General features: G+C 46.1%; 1 protein-coding gene across 4 annotated transcripts in view; it reads left to right on the top strand.

Moving 5' to 3' along the window:
• The window catches only part of PAN2 (poly(A) specific ribonuclease subunit PAN2), a 179,243-nt gene that overhangs the window by 67,748 nt on the left and 89,581 nt on the right, over positions 1 to 21,914 (top strand). For all 4 annotated transcript variants that reach the window (XM_085874652.1, XM_085874654.1, XM_085874653.1 and 1 more), the window contains 3 exons: positions 1,871 to 1,990; positions 3,047 to 3,175; positions 15,330 to 15,514. In XM_085874652.1, coding sequence (XP_085730778.1) covers positions 1,871 to 1,990; positions 3,047 to 3,175; positions 15,330 to 15,514 — 434 coding nt within the window. The remainder of the gene's footprint in view (positions 1 to 1,870; positions 1,991 to 3,046; positions 3,176 to 15,329; positions 15,515 to 21,914) is intronic.

Genomic DNA, 21,914 nt, shown 5'->3' with positions numbered 1-21,914 from the left:
TTATTTATGTTTCATTTATGGATGTTGTCCAATAATTCTGTGAATGTTTTCGGTGCACTGGCTTTGATGTCCATCAGCATGCAAAATTTCAACTTTCGACGTCACCTGAAAGGTACCAATCTTTAATATCAGTCGGTCAGTGGTTAGAAAGAGCTTTATATATTAGATGCAATGAAAAAAAATAGTTAAAGAATACTAATAATTTAATAAAAATTAAAAAAAATCAGTCAAGTACTCTTCGGGATTATTTGATCAATGCAAACAACCTCAGCGGTATAGTTAACTGGAGCTATCTTTTTTTTTTCTTTCTTGAAATGATTGTTTTTATCAACAGTTATGCAACAACATTTACAACTAGACAACAGGGTCGTCTAGTTGTAAATAAAATTCAGTTTATATCGGACCTTTTCTTGAAGAATATAAAATCCACATGGTTTGTTGTCTCCCACCGTGCATATCAGACAGTGATAATGAATCTATTACGATGTGGCTAAAAAGTCTCCATTTGTAAAACCAGAATAATAACAACATGTTATGCCTCTGATTTTGCTGACTTCTTGATCAAAAATGGCTGTTCTTCAATACAATTTGTTTTTGGTGGTTGAAATTTGACTTCAAGCATTTAGAACAGGTAATAGTCTGACATGGTGGTGGAGGGGTAGTACTTTTTTTTTCCTTCGAGGACTATGAACCGTTGGATTGATCCTTCGCAGGCAGGGCATTGCATCACCAAGTGAGTTGTCTCTTTTAACGGACAGTAAGCTGAGGACCTGCCTGTTCGCAAGAGTTTCTGAATGTTAAAGATACGAGGGGAAGACATGAGGCTCGTCGCTCACGCATTGCAGACAGGGTGCTGGCCTCTTTATTTATATATATTTTTATTGTTATTTCATTTTTTTTTGTATCCCTTCAGAGGTAATAATCAGTACATATTCAAATGCAATGTATCCTGCTTTACTTCGACAACATGATTGTTTGTAGCTTCGCCTCTATTGATAACGATAAAATCTTGTGCATTCATTGCCTGCATTTCCAACTCGCTTCAACACATTTCCTTTTATTCATCGCCATGTTTCCTTCTCTTTAGCTTTGTCATGAATACATCATTGCGTACATTAATTCATATCATTTTGACATGACCTCAGTTTCAGTTTCTCATTTTCTGGAAATAAACTAGTGGAAGTTTATCAGATGTTTTGGACAAATTATCCATTTTCAATGCAATGTTGAGGCTTGTGGAGTAGCGAGAGCCTTTTGAACCTTTTGTGGCTCACACTGGTTTGACAATCTCACATGCATTGGCAAGGTTAGGACCCAAGTGTACAGTAACTCGCACGTTCGCAGGTTGGCAAAGATTTTTGTCCCTTGCCCCTCCAGCAAGGTCAGAGACGGGGGACATTAAAATGAGCTCCGACCGACCGACCGATCATCTGTCCATGTACTTTTGTGTACGCGATACTTCAAAAACTGTTGAACATTTAACTTTCGTCTTGCAGATATCTATTTCTCATGACATTATCTCAACCTGATTAGATCACTGTCTGGATTATCACTAGATAGATTATCACTAGATTAGATTGTCGGAATTATATTGCCATGGCAACCAGCTCGGTAACTTGCCTTGTGTACGTGATATTTCAAAAACTGTTCAAGATTTAGCTTTCTCATTACACAGATCTATTCCTCATACCAGCCAAAAGGCGGGGGACCTCGAGTATCAGTTCCTTGTATTAGTTGTATTTAAATTATCACTTTTTCAATGAAAATGGTATATTTTTTTTTTTCTGTGCGGAATAATGATGTAAAATTTGTCAGTACATATTATGCTTCATAATCCTAACTGCATATATCACTTTTAATGGACTTGCAGGTCACCATCAAGTACTCCAAACTGGGATTGGAGGATTTTGACTTCAAGCATTACAATAAAACCATGTTTGCTGGCCTGGAAACTCACATTCCCAATGCCTACTGCAATTCTATGATCCAGGTACAGAAGAGATGGTTTAATGCAATTCTGTTTTCCACGACTTGTAAAGAGTAAGTGTAGTTGAATGAGTGCTTCGATTGGCAACTAGGCAAGAGCTGGGTCCAGTGTGTTCCTGTTGCTTGAAAGAATATTGATGAAATTTTTGTCATGCATCTATTTTAATGTTTAAAACTTCAAGCTCATAAACATAGTTTGTTGACAAGGCTCAGGTTTGGTGTTTCTGGAATGAAAGAGCCCACAGCAGAAGCCAAACAGCTTTCTCTCGGGTTGGCAGGGATTACTTCCTCCAGAGTTTATGTCTATACAATGACAGCGATATTGTCTTGATGGGACATTCGAGCAAAATGTGTTATTTATTTGATTTATGAAGCTTCAAGTTCACTGGACAGCTTGAGGAGACACTGCTATTGCATGTCCTCATTTTAAACTTGTTGCTGTTCTTTGGCGTCCTGGTTAAGCTCAGCTTCGAGTGTTCCTTGGATAGGTCGTTGTCGAGAAAGTCAACACACAGACTGGTTTCTGCGTTTTTTCTTTTGTGTTATCTTTTGTTGAACAAAGCGTCTTTTGAAAAAAAGCATTCAGTCAGCTTGTCCCAACCCTCTTTCCAATTTCTCCTTCAGCACTGCCGCTCAAGCTTTTCGCTTTTTACTATTCAGAGTGGTATATTTGTAACCAGACAGATGGGATCAGCTTGGACGCTTTTGAATGTCACTTGTTGACCACGTACCCGAGCCTTTGTAACACACAAAATTTGTTGGTTGGTTTTCTAGGTGAAGCACTTAGCCTTTTCAACTGAGATGTGAATGGGTGGAGTGACTAGAACATTTATCAAAGTATTTTAACTGCTCACCACTGTGGGTCACATACTTTGATCAATGTTCTTTTGATTCCATCCATTGTATTTCTCAACAGCTCGGTTTCCCCAACTACTCTTGTTCCATCTTCGTGGTTTTCTTGTGCAATACTGTTTGTATACCTTAAAAAAACAACATTGTTCTGCATTTTGGTTCTGCAAGATTCTAAATTCAGGTTTTGTTGTTTTTTTTTTCTCTGCAGGTGTTGTATTTTATTGAAGGCATGCGTTGCTCTATTCAGAACCACCTGTGTGCCAAGGAATTTTGTTTAGCCTGTGAGCTTGGTTTTCTCTTCCACATGCTCGACCATTCCACTGGTGACCCCTGCCAGGTATATACTTGTACATTTAACATTACGAATGCACATTTATGTTTTTGATTCACTCAGAAAAGCTACAACATTTTATTACTTTGCTTGCATTCAAGATAAGCATTGGGCCCGTTATTGTCTACCAGCAAATACAAACTGCCGCTTCACTGACAGGGATATAAAGGGGGGGAGGGGGGGAGAAAGGAGAGATAGAGGAGGGAGGGAGAGACGATTGGGTTCCAAGGATCCTGAGTTCAAATCCCACTTTGCTGTTGAATTAATACCAGGTGGGGTTCACTCTGCCTGTCATCCTCTGAGGTTGGCGAAATGAGAAATGAGTGCCAGCTTGCTGGTATACTGTTGGAGTGACGACCCGTCCAGGATTGTAACCAATAGCCAAGGACACTGCTTAAGCAACACCAACGCTCTGCACAGAGTATGGTCCCAATGGATGGAGAGAGGATGGAAGGGAGGAGGAGGAGGAAGAGGGAGCAGGGGAGCCATGAGGTGGGAGGGGTAGGGAACCTGGGGGGGGAGCTCAGAAGGGGGGAAGAGCAAGGAAGGGGGATAGGGTGGGGAGAGCGACGCCTCACCAAACATTGCAATACACTCTGGGAGTGGAGCTAGGGAAGTGGGGTGGGGAAGGATGTTTGAGAGGAGGTGTGAGGGAAGGTGTTCTCAACTTGCATTTGGTACTGGTACTTATGGAGAATTTGGGGGGGGGGTTGAACAAAGTGGGGTGCATTAAAACAGCACGTTAATACAGCATGTGGAGACCGCCCAGAGATGTCCATGAAGAGTGGATAGTGGAGGGGATTTAGGAGGAGGTAACCGTGATGAGAGGGGGATGGAAGGCTGCATGAGGGGAAGGAAGGTAAGGTGGCATGAGGGGAAGGAAGGTAAGGCGGAATGAGGGGAAGGAAGGTAAGGCGGAATGAGGGGAAGGAAGGTAAGGCGGAATGAGGGGAAGGAAGGTAAGGCGGCATGAGGGGAGGGGAAAAGAAAGGCAGTGAGAGGGGAAGGGAAGGCAGCATGAGGGGAAGGGAAGGCTACGAGAGGGGAGGGAAGGGAAGGCTACGAGAGGGGAGGGAAGGGAAGGCAGCAGGAGGGGAGGAAAGGCAGCGAGAGGGCAGGGAAGGCAGCGAGAGGGGAGGGAAGGGAAGTGAAGGTAGCGAGAGGGAAGGGAAGGCAGTGAGGGGAGGGAGGGGTTGGAGAGGAGTTGGAGAGATAAAGAGATGGGAGGCCATTTTATAATCGACATCGGTGTGGGCCTACTACTCTTTTTGAAAATATCGATCATCGTTTATTGTCTAATTTTCTAATCAGCCCAACACACGTACAAAAAAAAATGTGTATATATAATATATATAATATATATATATATATATATATATATAATATAATATATATATATATATTAATATATATATATATATATATATATATATATATATTTGTTGTGGTTGACGAAATTCACAAACCACCATTCAGGTCCCTTAGGTGAGATATCTCTGTAAGTATATGTGTAGTTAGGCCCAAACCCGTTGCTTCGAGGGAATAAATGTCATTCAGTCGGGCTGCGACTCTTCAGGATAGCCGTTTTTCTTTTACTATCTTTATTTTGGACCAGCCGCCATTACTACCACCACCAACCACAACGCCGCTTCACAACAACAACCACCAACCACAACGCCGCTTCACAACAACAACCACCAACCACAACGCCGCTTCACAACAACAACCACCAACCACAACGCCGCTTCACAACAACAGCCACGACCTTTACCATCACAACTCGCCACCATCGCATCACCGTCATTCCCACGCCACTTGTGGGCGCCGATGCTGGACTCGTGCGGGGCGCACACCGAGCAGCGTGTTCAGAGACATCACAGACTTTCCGAAGAAAAAACGGATCAAAAAGCATTCACGCCCACTTTTCCTCGGTCCAATGGGGAGCCAGTTAGAGGTGAAGGGTCGGAGGCAAAGGGTCAAGGGTGAAAGAGCGAAGCCACGGGGCTTATATAAACGGCTGCGTTCGTCAGTAAAGGCAGTTGTGCGGAGTTCAAGAGAGTCGTCGGTGGAGCTGGAAAGAAGTGGGAGAAGTCAAGAGTGAAGAGTTGGGACGAGCCAAGAGAGGAGACGGAGAGGGCGAGTAGACGGAGCTGTGGAGAGGTGGCGACGGCGAAGGCAGACGAGGGGGTGCTCGCGTCGGTGCCGGGAGCTGCAGAGGGAGAGGCCAGCAACGCGACCGAGGTCGAGGAGGAGACGCTCGCCGCGGGACCCGAGACAGGGTGATATCCTCCTTCCCCCGAGCATCAGCAACCCCCTCCTGTTTCCCCCCGCGCTGAGATAGTGCGACAAAGGGGGCCCCTTTCCCACCCCCTACCAGACACTGTCCGCGAGGCCCGCGGAGTTGAGGCGCCACCGCCGCTCTGCGTCACATCATCAGACGGGTAGGCCCAACACGGTCTCGGCCCCAGGCCCGTCTACCCCCCTCATCCTGGAGGGTGGTTCTCTTTTCTTTTGCTTTGGGAATATGTGTTGTCGGCGCCGTCTGTGAAGTAAAATTGTATAAGTGTTGCCGTGTGCTCGGTTGTCGGATAGCTCTGCATTGTGTTTCTCTTTTATATTTGCTTTTTGTGTAATATTGTGTTTCTTCTCCTTTTACATGTGCTTTTGGTGTAATTGTATATGTGTGCTTCCCGTTCATCGCGAAATAAATGTGAGTTATGTTGAACTGTTTTCCCGCTTCGCTTCGTCTTTTCTTTCATTGAATCTCCATCTTGCTTCTCGTAAAGGGTTGGTCGTGGGCTAAAACGCCCGATAATTAATCGAACCGTCGAGGCCGACTAATAACACCGCTCGGTTATCCCGATAGTACGGAACGGGTCGCTTAAAGTGGCCCGTGTCCGAAGTCGACCTGCGGCGAGGTGCGATCGCCCGGTCTACCCTCCGTGTGGGTACTTAGGTAGGTCGAATTTGGCGAGCAACCCTATCCCACGCGGGGGCCGATTGGCACGATCGTGGTGAGACCGAAAGGTCCACCCGTGACTGGTTCCCGGCGTTAGTCCGAGAGGGTCACGACTGGATTGTCCGTCCGGTGGGCGACGTGCCGCGATTCGAGTTACGTGGACGTCAGCACGCCGGCGGGCGTGAATCCGCAACACTGGTGTCAGGAGTGGGATATAAACCCATCGCCCTCCTCGCGGCACTGGTATCGGAGAACGGGAAAACGGGCTCGCCTGTCTCCGGCTAAATTCACGGGAATCGGTCCAGGGGTGAGAGGAGCGACCCCCGATTCCCTCCAAATTACGAGCGAGCTAAAATTAACCCTTTAAGAGAAGCAAGATGGCGTCTCAAGGCGAGCGGGAGCCGGGGGTATTAGAAATGGATGTAGAATGTGTAGAATCCATGGCTCAGGATGAAATCCCCGTGCAGGAAATGTTGGTTGTACAGGAAAACGAACTCGCCCAACTGAACCCAGAGCCCGAAATGGGTGCGGCAGCGGCCGCGGTGTATGACACCTCCCCTCCCCCTCTCCACCAAAACCCTTCCCCAACCCCTGCCGAAACGACTCACCCAAGCGCACCCGACATGGCCCAGCTATTCACCATGCTGGCACAAATGAATGCGGAAATGACAGCGAAGATAAATGCGAACATGAACGAAAAGATGGATACAAATACAAATGAAATGAAAAACGAAATGAAAGGAATGAACAAGCAAATAAACGGAATGGAAGCAAACATGAAGGAGGAAATGAAAGAGCTGCGGGGTGAGACGCAGAACATGGGCCGATGCCTGCAGGCGGGCATGAAGGCCGTGACCAGGGAGAAAAAAATGGCGACTCCACGTGTGGGAGCGAACGAGCTGGAAGGGGGTGCAACGGCTGACAGGCCCGCGGTGGAGGCGGGTGAAAAAATAATTCGGGGGGCGTGTTGGGCGAGGGTCGTGACGGTGACCGAAAGGGAAAAATTAAATGGGGAGACCAAAACGTGTGAGACGAGACACGAGGTGATGACAAAGGAAATAAAAATAGTGGAGACAAGGAAGGTAAAGGGTGAAGAGTTGGCAGAGACACGGGAGATAGGAACGATAGAGGGAAGACTACACGATGAAGACGGGGTAAGTGACGCACACACACACACGGAGGTAGTGGAGGATAATGGGGGTGAGCTGGTGGACTGGGTGGAGGCCCGGTGCGAGCAGCGGGATAGCCTCCTCCAGGAACGAGGGGAGGGAGTATGCCCCCTTGAGGCGAGTCACGACCAGGTGAGTTCGGTCGTGCTTTGCGAGGTCGAGGGGAGGAGTGCTGCGAACGGGTGTTTGCAGAGCTTGGGGGGTATAGAGGCCCCGGAGACCCTTGTGGGGACACGAATCCCCAGTGTAGTTGTCCCTGTGTGTGTGGTGCAAGGTGTGAGTGCGTCCCCGTGTGTGGAAGCGACCCCGTGTGTGAGTGGTGTGGTGGCGATGGTGCCGGAGTACGTGCTTCCCAGCACGCCGTGTGTGGATGAGGCACCGTGTGTGGAAGAGGCCGTGTGTGTGGATGAAACGGCCAGTGTGGATGAAACACCGCGGTTGAGTGCCCCCGCGTGTGTGAGTGAGGCACGGTGTATGAGTGAGGCAAGAGTGAGTGGAAGGCCGCGAGTGAATGGAGCACCACGTGTGAGTGGTATGGTTTATGCAAGGGAGACCGTGTGTGTGTGAGAGAGCGGTATGTGAGGGAGATGTCGGTTGGCATGTGGGAGCATGCAGCCGCATCTCCCGGTGTGAATGTAATGGAATGGAATGGAGTGTGAGGGTCGTAACAGGTGGGAGTGCGTGTGTGGAATGGAGGCGACGACGGCGACATGTGAAGAAAGAAAGCCGAGTAGCGGCTGTAGTTGTTTCGGGGACCGTGCCGGGTTCACCCAGCAGTGAGCACGAGGTCCGTGCTGTGCAATGCACGAGGCCCCCACGTGCTCGCTTGCGAGAGTGAAGTCCCGGTCCGGAAACGCCAGCGGTGGATTTGCCGATCCCGCGGACGGACAAAGTTTAGGCAGGATTTCGGATTTGGACCGGACGGGTTCTCCACGCGGGCGTGTGTGTGAAGCTCCAACGGGCAGAGCACATGTGTTCGCGTGGGGAACCCCTCGAGACGTGGGGCTTGTTTTTTTTATGCGCACGGTGACGCCATGGCTGCACGTGGGGTTGGAATCCGACAGGAGGGGTATCCCTGCCGGATAGTACCGTCCAAGGAGGGACGAGGAACACGTGCAGCTGCATGACGTCACGGGCAGGTGCAAAGTGCGCGAGCTGTGGGTTGCCGCGCTGGCGCTGCGCATGTAAAGAAAAAAAAAAAAAAAAAAGCAAGCCTCACTTTCGGGTGCACAGGATTCCAGGGCACAGGATGGAAACTAGTTAGGGGGAAGGGTTAGCTTAGTTAGACCGACTTCATGGGGCAGGGGTAAGTCCTCATGGAGTCCGTGGAATGGATTAGTTAGAGGGATTGTAGCCAGATTTAGGTTGGGAAAGTTATTTTAGAGATTTGGAGACAGTGACAGACTTGTGAATGTGTAGAGGGGACGTAGTTTAGCTACGTAGTGTTTAATGGAATGTGCTGTAGTTTAAGGGACGATGTGGGAGCACGAGTTAGTTAGGGGAGGTAGTTAGAAGGATGGCGGAGTTCAGCGGTGTGTGTGTTGAAGAGTTGAGAGTTGTGAGGTGAGTACATGATGAGTGAGTGAGGCCAGCTGGTCTGTGTGAGTGGAGCGAATGGGGAATGCATGGTGCGATGAGTGATTGGGGGGAGGAGTGACTCCCGCCTAAGGGACCCCCGGGGTCAGTGTAGAGTGAGTTTAGGGGGTTAGTTAAATTGAAAAATGGAGGTCGTTTTGTTGTTGGTGGGAGTGTAGGCTCGAAACCCGTTTGGAGGGGTGCAGGAGCCCTGTTGACAGGCTGGGAGAGTGGCTGCGAAAAGTGAGTATCGCTGAGTGGGTACCCCGGGCACCAGGCTAGTCGGCCGTGGTAGGCCAAGGGCCCATGGGGGGGGGCCGGGATAGCATAGTGGGCACGGGTGCGCCTGCTTGGTGCGGGGGCCCGGGGCGCCATTAGCCGCGTGGGCAGTGTTGTGGGCAAGGGTGACCCTCGGAAAGGGGCCCGGGAAGCCAGCCTGCCACGTGTGCGTTTCAGGGGAGGTGCCATGGGGGGCACTCCCCGGTGTTTAGGGAGCTGGTAGGCTCGGAGGCAGTGTAGTGCCCGGGGGTGCCATCGTCGGAGAATCGGCAGAGGGTCGTGCCTGCCAAAGGGAGCCACGTGTCCCAGCCATGAGACCGTGTGAGGGCACGGAGAGAAAATTGGGGGGCGAGGCCCGAAATTGTGAGGACACCAACACAGGCGACGGGAATCTGGGTTGTTAGAACCAATAGTTTAAGCGAGAGGCGCTTGTTGAAAGCCCCGGGGTAGTTTAACAGTTAAATGGATAGGGTAGATTAGGAAGTGTACCCCTCCGCACCATCCATCCCCTCGCTCTCGTTGTGGGCCGCTGGACCCACTTTGGGTTAGATCGCTGAACTCTGGGGAGGCCATTCTGAGGCTTGAGTTGGGCCTCGACACAGGACGTTAGCTCTCCCTTACTCCCCTCCGGGAAGGGAACGTAGGGGTTGGGAGTAGGCTAGGTGACAGGATAGGTTAGCCGAACAAGGACTGTAAAGGGGGTTAGGGGACGATTTATAGTGGGGAAGTAAAAAAAAAAAAAAAAAAGTTGGGGCTAAATTGGGGTTTGACAAATTAAGGGAGTGGGTATGTACAGTGACAGGCAAAGGCGATAGGTGGGAGGGAGACAGGTCGGTAGGTCCGAGCCCGCCTTCCAAGTGGCCAGCACCACCGCACTCCCTCCACCAACCTCCACGGAACGGCAAAGGCTGGCCAACTTCATCGGCAGCTGTTGTTTTGCTGCGAGGCCTGTGCCGGCTGGATCGTCTGCAGCTGCTGTGCTGCAAGGCCTGTGCCGGCCCACTTCATCTGCCGGCTGGCTGTTTTTCTTCAAGGCCTGTGCCGGCCAGTTCATCTGCCGGCTGTGTTTGCCTGCAGCGGCCTTCTTCTGCGGGCTGTGTTTGCCTGCTGCCTTTGCCATGCCATGCCCACTGCCCCTGCTCACCAGCCCCCGTTCAATTTTTGCTTTGCCCCCCCCGCCCCCCCGTTCATTGCCATGTGCGCCAGGATCAAGGCAACAGTTTGCAAGCTGCAAGAACTGCCCTGTTGGCAGCTACAAAACGGACCTGCAGTGGCGGCCCGTGCACCGTGTTTGTGTCCATCCATCCATTCGTTGTGTTCATTGCGTGTGCCACTTGAGCTGGCACGGAGACTACGTTTGTGCAGTCCATGCACCGTTGTGGTTCACTGTGTTCAGTTCAAAAGGGAAGGCCTTGGACTGCGTGTGAGCAGCCGGCCACGTTCCCTGTCACCTGCATTGTTTGAGCCAGAGACTGCATGTGAGCAGCCTGGCTCCCTGCTAACTGCTTTCTTTTTGCAGAGCTCATTGATCCTGGGCCATGGTTTAGTGTAAAATTTGTGAGTTAAGGTAAGATGTACTGTACATATGAGTGCGCCCCCGGCATGTATGTCTTAGCGCCGGCAATTTTATTTAAGTCGTCCGTGTGAGTGAGTTTGTTTAGGTAGTTACTCAGCCCTCAGGTTATTTATTTTGGGGACACGAATACCATGAATGTCGCACTCAGGGATCCGTAGGTAAAATGTACTAGGGGAAAACTACACATGATGGCACACGAAAATTTGACGACTCGGGACGAGTCTGTAAAAAGGGGAGGGGGTAGTGTTGTGGTTGACGAAATTCACAAACCACCATTCAGGTCCCTTAGGTGAGATATCTCTGTAAGTATATGTGTAGTTAGGCCCAAACCCGTTGTTTCGAGGGAATAAATGTCATTCAGTCGGGCTGCGACTCTTCAGGATAGCCGTTTTTCTTTTACTGTCTTTATTTTGGACCAGCCGCTTCACATCAACAACCACCAACCACAACGCCGCTTCACATCAACAACCACCAACCACAACGCCGCTTCACAACAACAACCACCAACCACAACGCCGCTTCACAACAACAGCCACGACCTTTACCGTCACAACTCGCCACCATCGCATCACCGTCATTCCCACGCCACTTGTGGGCGCCGATGCTGGACTCGTGCGGGGCGCTCACCGAGCAGCGTGTTCAGAGACATCACAGACTTTCCGAAGAAAAAACGGATCAAAAAGCATTCACGCCACTTTTCCTCGGTACAATGGGGAGCCAGTTAGAGGTGAAGGGTCGGAGGCAAAGGGTCAAGGGTGAAAGAGCGAAGCCACGGGGCTTATATAAACGGCTGCGTTCGTCAGTAAAGGCAGTTGTGCGGAGTTCAAGAGTCATCGGTGGAGCTGGAAAGAAGTGGGAGAAGTCAAGAGTGAAGAGTTGGGACGAGCCAAGAGAGGAGACGGAGAGGGCGAGTAGACGGAGCTGTGCAGAGGTGGCGACGGCGAAGGCAGACGAGGGGGTGCTCGCGTCGGTGCCGGGAGCTGCAGAGGGAGAGGCCAGCAACGCGACCGAGGTCGAGGAGGAGACGCTCGCCGCGGGACCCGAGACAGGGTGATATCCTCCTTCCCCCGAGCATCAGCAAACCCCTCCTGTTTCCCCCCGCGCTGAGATAGTGCGACAAAGGGGGCCCCTTTCCCACCCCCTACCAGAGACTGTCCGCGAGGCCCGCGGAGTTGAGGCGCCACCGCCGCTCTGCGTCACATCATCAGACGGGTAGGCCCGACACGGTCTCGGCCCCAGGCCCGTCTACCCCCCTCATCCTGGAGGGTGGTTCTCTTTTCTTTTGCTTTGGGAATATGTGTTGTCGGCGCCGTCTGTGAAGTAAAATTGTATAAGTGTTGCCGTGTGCTTGGTAGTCGGATAGCTCTGCATTGTGTTTCTCTTTTATATTTGCTTTTTGTGTAATATTGTGTTTCTTCTCCTTTTACATGTGCTTTTGGTGTAATTGTATATGTGTGCTTCCCGTTCATCGCGAAATAAATGTGAGTTATGTTGAACTGTTTTTCCGCTTCGCTTCGTCTTTTCTTTCATTGAATCTCCATCTTGCTTCACGTAAAGGGTTGGTCGTGGGCTAAAACGCCCGATAATTAATCGAACCGTCGAGGCCGACGAATAACACCGCTCGGTTATCCCAATAGTACGGAACGGGTCGCTTAAAGTGGCCCGTGTCCGAAGTCGACCTGCGGCGAGGTGCGATCGCCCGGTCTACCCTCCGTGTGGGTACTGAGGTAGGTCGAATTTGGCGAGCAACCCTATCCCACGCGGGGGCCGATTGGCACGATCGTGGTGAGACCGAAAGGTCCACCCGTGACTAGTTCCCGGCGTTAGTCCGAGAGCGTCACGACTGGATTGTCCGTCCGGTGGGCGACGTGCCGCGATTCGAGTTACGTGGCCGTCAGCACGCCGGCGGGCGCGAATCCGCAACAATATATATATATATATATATATATATATATATATATATATATATATATATATATATATATATATATATAGATATATAGATATATAGATATATAGATATATAGATATATAGATATATATATATATATATATATATATATATATATATATATATATATATGACAAATAATGGAAACACCAATACAATGTAAAGTCACTTGATAAGGCATTGGGCCACCACGTGCAGTCAGTACAGCTTATATGCACTATGGCATAGAGTCCACCAGCATCTGGAATTCTGCAGGAGGGATGTGGCACCATTCTTTCACAAGAAAATCAATCAACTCGCACCTGTTTTATTGAGATGGAAAACGCCGTCTCAGGCGTCATTTCAGAATATCCCTTATATGCTCGATTAGGTTTAGATCTGGTCATTGAGAAGGCCATGACATAAAGATATCATCAGCGTCATGCTCAACAAAACATTGGCAACCACACATGCTCTGTCAATGGTGGCATTGTCATCCTGGAAGACACCCCTCCTGGCAGGAAAGAAATGCTTTAACATGGGATGAAGATGATCACTCAATCGATCAATCAATTTGGTTTATTGAGAACTTCAAACACTGGACAAGGCAGTCCGAAGACTGATATTTGTGAAGTTTACAAAAATAAAACAAACTAACAAATATATACCTATATAGAATGAATAATAATCATGAAATTGCATGAACATGGAAATTATGCATTAAAATAATTGTATAGAATGAAAATGCAAATTAGTCAGAAAGCTGAAATGGAGACATTTTAAATCACAACAAAAGGTGTCTGAGCTTGGAGTTAGACAGCTCAAACCCACAGCTCAAAGCTCACTCAGCCAGGGCACACGGAGCACTGGCATCAGCAAGAAGATCACCTGCACCGTGTCCGCAAACAGCGGGCAGGAACTGCGAACGCCCAGGGTGCACAGAGCAAGCACTGCTGCGGTCCGTGCGCCCAAGCCCCTCAAACTGGCCGCAGGAATGGACCTGCAGATGCAGAGCAACAGGAACTACTGGCCCAGAACCCAAGAACATGCGCCCCCGCATATCAACACGAGACCGGGTGTGTCCCGCTTCAGCATCCGGAGCACTTTGTTTGCCCGGCCAGCGAGCTCACTCCGAGTGTGGCTGCGTGAATTACATCTGCCGCCCGCTCTTCCCCTTGGGCCTTGGCTGTCATAGCGGCATCCTCCCTTCATGACCACAACCGACTCCACCACTCCTGTGGGTCAGACCGGCACCGACACACATATACTGTATGTATATGTGTGTATGTATATATATATATATATATATATATATATATATATATATATATATATATATATATATATATATATATATATATATATATATATATATATATATATATATATATATATACACAGGGTGTCCCAAAAAAATGTACTCACATCTTGGTTCGAAGTCAATAAATAACGCATTTATTATCATTTAAAGAGTGAGTACATTTTTTTGGGACACCCTATATATGCTGATGTGGGTGGACACGGTCAAATCTCCCACCCGGGTGATCACCAGACCATCTGTCGGGAAAGCCCAACACAGTAGCTGCTTACCATTTCCAAATAACACACTTGGATCACAAATGGGAAACTTTTTCGAGGATGGTAGGATGGTGGTGGAGGGCTTTCGACACATTACAGAAGGGCAGGAAAGACTTTTTGAGAGAATATATATATATATATATATATATATATATATATATATATATATATATATATATATATATATATATATATATATATATGACAGACACATGGCAAGTTTTTTTTGCTACATATGTTTCGAAACGTGTCCTTCCATTTCACACTGATGTGAAACATTTATTAATGAAATAAGTATTCTGCCTTACCCTCTTTATTTGTTATGGGCATCCAAACAACAACTTTGTATTTTTTTTTATTTTACGGTGAAGGCTCCAGTCATGGACTAAATAGTCCTCTTCGAGGCCAGGTCTTAAATAAAGATAAATAAAAGAGAAAGAATGAAAGTGAGGAGTAAAAATGAGTGAGTAAGAAAAGTGTATGATGTTTGTGTGCAAGAAGGAGATTAAAGCTCGCCCGGTAGTTATCGTTTGAGTGAGCCAGAAAGTAAGACCAGCAATCCTGACTTGGAGAGAGAGAGATGGTTCCGGGCACCACTTCAACGCTCCTAAGTCAGAAAGGTAGTACTACCCTGAGCGGTTGCTGTCTCCAACCTACTACCTAAAAAATGTATGTATATCTCCAACAACCATACCCCTCTTACCTCTTGTGGAGCCATGCATCCATTTACATAACAGCATCTGCTGCAAGGATCGTGGCCAAATGAGGGTGCTTATCAAGTCCATCCTTGTTACGGTATGCATTACACAGTTAACAAGGGTTTAGAAATGTATCTTGGAATGAAGATATTAAAAAGATTCTAGCTTCTTTACACTCTGTTAACAACTGCAAATCATGCATTGATAAAAATGCAGTGTCAGCTCATTCACTGATCCACATAGTGTTCGTCAGCCTGAAAGCTTTAAAAGATTTAAGTTTATGATAAAACTGTGATTGATGTCACGTCGATATATTGCACAAAGTAGAGAATCTATCATGAACAAGACCAATGCAATTCGTTTTTTATAATCTTTTTTTATTGACTGTATTGTTAGGCAAGCAACTTCTTACGGGCGTTTCGTACCATTCCTGAAGCTTCGGCCCTTGGGCTAATTCTAGCTGACTCGGATGAGGCAACGGGAAAGGTGAGCCTTGGTCGCCTCATCCAGGGCTGGAACAGATTCATCCTGACACAGCTTCACCAAGAAATGCAGGATACTGAGGAGAGCTCACCAGAAGGGTGAGAACATGTGCTCCAGATTGAAGAGAGAGTTCACTTGTTCATCAATGTAATTCTTGTTTGGTTTTAGCTGGCCGTATAATTTAATCATTACCAAGATTTTACTCAATATATTTTAGTAATATTCTTGTTCATTGCTTTAGAAGGGAAATGAAAGGGTTTAATATGTTATTACGGTAATCCTATTTATATTCACTTTTCTATTTTATTGTTTGAACAGCAGTTTATTACACTGGGCTGCATTTGAAATATTTTTTCAGAGGTCTAGGTTTTCTCAACGGTCCTTATATGTTTTTTTGCATGCTGAATTCAGAAATGTATCTAATTTTGCTCAATCATGTCAAGTTTTTATGCTATCTCAATTTTAAGGAAAAAAAAAAAATAATCAAAATTTTTGTTTTTTTAATTAGCATTTTTTAAATTCAAAATCAGACTTGCATTGACAGAAAATGTACAAACTATACATATAATGACACACAAGTACACTTAATGTGGAAGAAAGTGCCTTCTCAATTACTTTCATTTCAATTTCAGAAAAATATAGATAAATCGTTGTTTCTGGCAACACCCAACTTCAGTCGCTCCAGCAGTCGCTGTTTTACTTCAAATTTTTAATGTTGAATTTCACATTAACGGTACTTGTGCGTCATTTTATATATAGTTTGTACATTTTATGTCAATGTAAGTCTGATTTTGAAGAAAAAAATTCTAATTAAAAAAACAAAATTTTGGTTATTTTTTTTTCCTTAAAATTGAGATAGCATCATAAAAACAAGACCTCATTGAGCGAAATGAGATACATTTCTAAATTCAGCATGCAAAAAGCATACAAGAACCGTTGAGAAAACCTAGACCTCTGAAATGACGTAGAGCAATGTTATTTATTTACTTTTATAATTGCACATAGATTACCTTTTTTTATTTTTTTTGTACATATAGTCAAGGTATGTGGAAGAGCTAGTACACTGAATGGATCAGGATGAGACACAAACCACACATGCACGAGGTGGACAATATGGATACAGAAGGAAACTCCAAGAAAGGAAAACTGTAAAATTGGGGTGGGGTTAATGAGAGTAGAAAAGATCATGGTTTTGAATTGGGGACGATCTGAGATGTTTGGTGAACAGCTGTCTTGAAGACCTGAAGGGAAGAGTGTATCTGATTGAAGAGGATGTGGAAGTTGGTTCCACAGGTGGGAAAAAAGAGGAACAAATGAGTGGAGGTGAGCAGTGATCCTGGATTTAGGTAGTTTCACCAGTCACCAGAAGGGGTTGATGGTGGACCATGTGAGTCCTGCAGAAACTTGGGGGAGACAAAGGAAGTAAAGAGCAGAGGGTGCAAGAGTCAAAAGGAGTCGGTAGAAGACAGAGAGACCACTTACTTGTCTGCGATGGTGAACTGATAGACCCATAGACTCAGCTTCATCGTGAGAAATTCCATTTATGTTGAAGGATTTGGTTTCCATGGCTTCAACCTGATCAAGGTGTGAGGAAGGAGAGCCAGCCCAGAGAGGAGAGCAGTGCTCCATCAAGCTGTGGATAGGAGTTTAAGTGTTCCAAGGAAAGACTTTGTACGACAGAGGATTCTCAGTTGGTGGCTATGGAGGCCGATTTTGAAATGTGGTTTACCCAAGAAAGATCTTGCCTTGTTGTGAGACCCAGGAGTTTGAGTGATAAACTTCCTCAAGAGGATTGTTAATAAAGTAGATGGGAGGGGTAGTGAGAGAGAAATAGTTCTGAAAGAGATAGTGAGAGTGAGATTTGTCAGGATTGAAAGACATATTCAAAGTGTTTGACCAGCTTGTGATTTTTTTTTCAAAGTTTAAAGTGAGGGAAGAGGCTGCAGCCTGCCTGTCTGAAGGATGAGGGATGTCTTGGGACAGGGTGGACTCATCAGCAAATCGATAAAGAGGATTTTCCAGAGAGTCAGAGAGATCATTCATGAAGATCAGGAATTGGGAAAGAACACTGCCTTGGGACACTCCATCCTTAACAGGAGAGTCGATGAAATAGTTCCGTTGAGAGCCGCATGTTGGCAATGACAGTAGAGGATGTCAGGAAGCAATGTGTGAAGTTGGCCTTGGATTCCATAGGCTGAGAGTTTGGAGAGTATGGCGGGATGCTAGTCTGTATCAAAAGCATGAGATATGTCCAGATAGACGGCCCTGATCTCATGTCTGACATTGAGGGCCTCCATCCATTGTTGGGTGGGTTAGTGGAAGCAGAGTGTCCAAGGTAGAGTGAGTTGGTCTGAAACCGAATTGGTGATATGAGAAGAGGTTATTGAAGAAAATTCAGATTTCACAATTTTTTCATGCATAAAAACACAGAATGCAAAGCATTGAACACATTTTGAGGAAGCGGAAGAGCCAGAAAAGTAAGTGCACTGAGAGCTGGTTGGTAAAATTGTGTTGATGCTGATTCTGATGTACCATATTCTGTTACATGCTGATGTACCATGCTGATTCTGTTACAGAGCATCGGTGCTGCAGAAGCGGTTTCTTGACAAGTGTTATGCTGGATAGTTTTCCATTGCCTTCCCAGCAATAGTTAGGCTAAGAATTTGGAATTTTGCCATGCTACCGGCGATAGCTCGCCTACTCTTCACGGAGAACACCATAGGATCTTTTATGTCCATCAACTAGTTCCAGGAGATGGGATACCCAGTTTAACGTCCATTCGAAGGATGTCACACACATTGAGAAGCACTCTGCTTGTGAAGCACTGGTTTATAGCTGTGCCGTAGTTAAGAGGCGAATGTGTGTACATCTCGGCCATCCTGCCAGCCCCTGTTGCTGATAGCGACATACAATTACTTTGAAGGTTCATTCTTTACATCATGTATTGATGCCAACTTCATGTTTATTTTTCTTCTTTATTTCTTACTTCGTGATTGTCTTTTATTTCTTGCTGCTTTTCTGTTTTTGTTTTGTTTTTGTGTTTCATGTTGTTTTCATGATTTCCAGTTGTTTTGAGAGGAATTCATTTTCAACAATGTTCTTGTTTGGTTTTTTGATCAATTTTTCTATTGGCATACTCAACACACCTTATTTTGCTTTATACTTACAGTATACTTGTAGAAACCACGAAAGGATTTATGAGAAAATGATGCAAAATCCATGTCGTTCTAACCTTGTTTAGAGTGGAGCTTTCCAAAGTTAGAGATTTTGGCTCCATTTTCAACACATTAAAAATACAAATTTTATCATCACAAATTCCAATTCAACAGTAAATAATTATGTGAATGCATCTTGGAACATTCACTAATGACAAAAGCCAACACAATCAATCCCCATGTTCCGATTTCGATAAAACTCCAGAAAAACAGCTGCTCACTCGCAAAAATATATCAACTTGGATTGACATGTACACCTGGAAATCAAATAACACAGCCCTCCAGTACCTGAATGCCATTGGCAACAGTGACAAAATCCCCCACTTTGAACCCAAAATGCAGCACAGATTATTTTTTTCAAACCACCAACCAAACTCAAAAAAACCTTGGAGCAACCTGTCATCCCTCAGCCCGGCAAGCAGCAGCTTCTTCACTCACTGCAGATCTGGATAAAATCACAAACTGGTCCAACACGTGGAACATGTCTTTCAATCCAGACAAATCTCACACTCTCACTATGTCTCTTCGAAAGGACCGTTTACAAAACCCCCCCCATCCACTTTCTCAACAATCCTCTGGAAGAAGTCTTTTCTTTCAAGCTTCTGGGTCTCACTATCTGCCATGACCTTTCCTGGGAAAGTCACATTTCCAACCTTGCCTCAAAAGCCAGTCGCCGACTGGGAATCCTCCGTCGTGCAAAGTCCTTCCTCGGCCCTCTTGAGCTCCTGACCACTTACAAAGCTTTTGTCCGTAGCCTGATGGAGTACTGCTCTCCCCTCTGGGCTGGTGCTCCTGCCTCCCACCTTTCTCGACTTCACGCTGTCGAAACCAGGGCTTTTAAGATCATTGGCATCTCCCGCAATGAAGCTGAGTCTTTGGGCCTCTCACTCAATCACCGCAGGTTGGTCGGTGGTCTTTCTGTCTTCTACCGACTCCTCTCCAGCCTTGCCCCCTGCTCTCTCTGCGATTTGTCCCAACCACATTTCCACAGGGCGCTCAAGGTCCGCCAACAACCCCTTACTGGTAAAACTACCAAAATCACGAATCACTGCTCATCTTCACTCTTTCATTCCTCTTTTTTCCCGCCTTTGGAATAAACTTCCTCACTCTATTCTTTCCCATTCTTCCCTTCAGGCTTTCAAAACAGCTGTTCACCACCACCTCTTATCTTCCCCCATCCAAATCCTCGATCTTTTCTACCCCCGATAATCCACCCAAGCCCACTTCCTTCAATTCTCCTGCTTTCCTTCCTGAAAGTCCCTTTAATGTCCATCTTCCCCTCGCCATGTTCCCCGTCCCATCCCCATCCCTCTCCCTTCCACAGTTCACCTGTGTCTGTTCCCCAATGTTTTGTCCCTTCCACTCCCGCCCCTCTTGTCTCATGCCTCCTTGCTGTGAGTTGTGTGTTAGCTCTCATACGAGCCTCGACCAAGGTATACAAAAAAAAAAAAAAAAAAAAAAAAAAAAAGATGGAACAGGATTATAATTTAAAATCGCTATACTTTTGTGAAATGCAGGGAAAAATATATACTAGTGGGGGTATGTTTACACATTGTAAGCAATAACAAACTGTGCTTTGAATGTAGGTACATGATAAATAGAAGCTTTATGATTATAGGCATCACCAACAAAATTTCAGCCTTCTATGTAACCCAGAAGGTACCGAACATTAATGTGAGTCAGTGAGTGGTTAGAATGAGCATTATATCTTTGATGTACATCTCAGCGACCTCAGGGCACGACGAGCCAATGCACCGGTAACCCGGAGGGCATTATGGCAGAAAAGAAACAGTGCCCTGGTGGTGTTTTCATGGTTAAACCAATACACAACAGGAGACAGAAGGGTAATGTTTGCAGAAATATTTAATAATCCGTAATATGTCTACCATAAGTACAATACTATAACTTAACTGGAGCAATAACTCACTTGCACAAGAAGCCCAAATGAAATGAGTATGAACTTCACGTACAGTAATCCAGTTATATGTTAACTCACAATTCTCGACATGGAAACTCAGCTTGATCAATCGGCTTAATCAGGGGAAATCAGCTTGAATCCAGTGGGTTATAAATGGGTGAAAGGTCGGCGGCAAGCCCCGTTGGTCTTGTCGATGTCCAGAGGGTGCACACAAATAGTGAAGCCGACACAGTCAGTCGTTCAACTGTCCTAAGGAAGTGAATTCCCAAATTGCGGAAGCGTAGAGGAGAACCTGATTCAGCCATCACAATTGTACCACTGGCGATGAAGACCGGAACTCCAAGCTGAAAAGGACATTTTGATTGAAGGACAGGAGAGGTTCCGCAGACTATAAGCTCAGAAAGTCGACACCAGTCATTGTGCGGATCGCCTTCTCATAATGGTATGTGGCTCACCCAAAATGTCGCTGTCGACGTAATACAAGAAGCAATGCCCAACAGGTAGGCCCCAAATGGCTGATGGAGTTTAGCGGAGAAGGATACCTCAAAGGGTAGACATAAGAAGACAAGCTGAATCTTCTCCACGGAGCAGCGTGCAACAGGTTAGAATTGAGCTGTCGTGGCAAAGGGACCGGTGAGTCATTGAACCTTTACAGATTCCCACAAAGAAAACCCGCCGATCTGGAAGGCACCACTGGAAACAATGCATGGCCGCCAAAGCAAACGCATCCTTGTGCCTCGATGTTCTCCTTCATCCTTGTATCATATTTTTCTCCCGTTTCAAGTTTATTTTATTTTATTTTTTTCACTCTTGTCATTGTCACTCCTTTTATCCTGAGTCTGGAAATTTAACAGCACATCTTACTCCCTTAGCTTCTCGAGTTTTAAAGTGTTATTAGTCTGCAAACTATGTAGTGGGGCAACTTAGCATAACAATTGTGCATTTTGTGAGGAAAGCACCAAATTGGGCACACTATTAGCCTATCATATTATGAACAGATATGGATATTGGGCCATCTCAAAATTTTTGATGGCAGTGGAAAATGGTTGCCACAGCCATTAGCGGCTGAATTTGAGATGGCCCAATATCCATATCTGTTCATAATATGATAGGCTACTGGTGTGCCAAATTTGGTGCTTTCCTCACAAAATGCACAATTGTTATGCTATATTTAGCTAAGTTGCCCCACCATTGTAACTTTTACCATTCATAATTAAATCTTATAATTCGAACAGACTGGTCCGTAATGACATTTAATATATATATATATATATATATATATATATATAATATATTCATTCCAAATGAGGTTTGCCTCATCCTAACAGCAATTTTGATATTTGTACTTTCATGCTTGATTTGCAG

The sequence above is a fragment of the Eptatretus burgeri genome, chromosome 3 (assembly GCF_056783735.1).
Source record: "Eptatretus burgeri isolate ZD-2024b chromosome 3, Ebu_testis_v1, whole genome shotgun sequence".
Classification (NCBI taxonomy): Eukaryota; Metazoa; Chordata; class Myxini; order Myxiniformes; family Myxinidae; genus Eptatretus; species Eptatretus burgeri.
The sequence above is the reverse complement of the archived record's forward strand: the minus strand, read 5'-3'. Positions and strand labels throughout refer to the sequence as shown.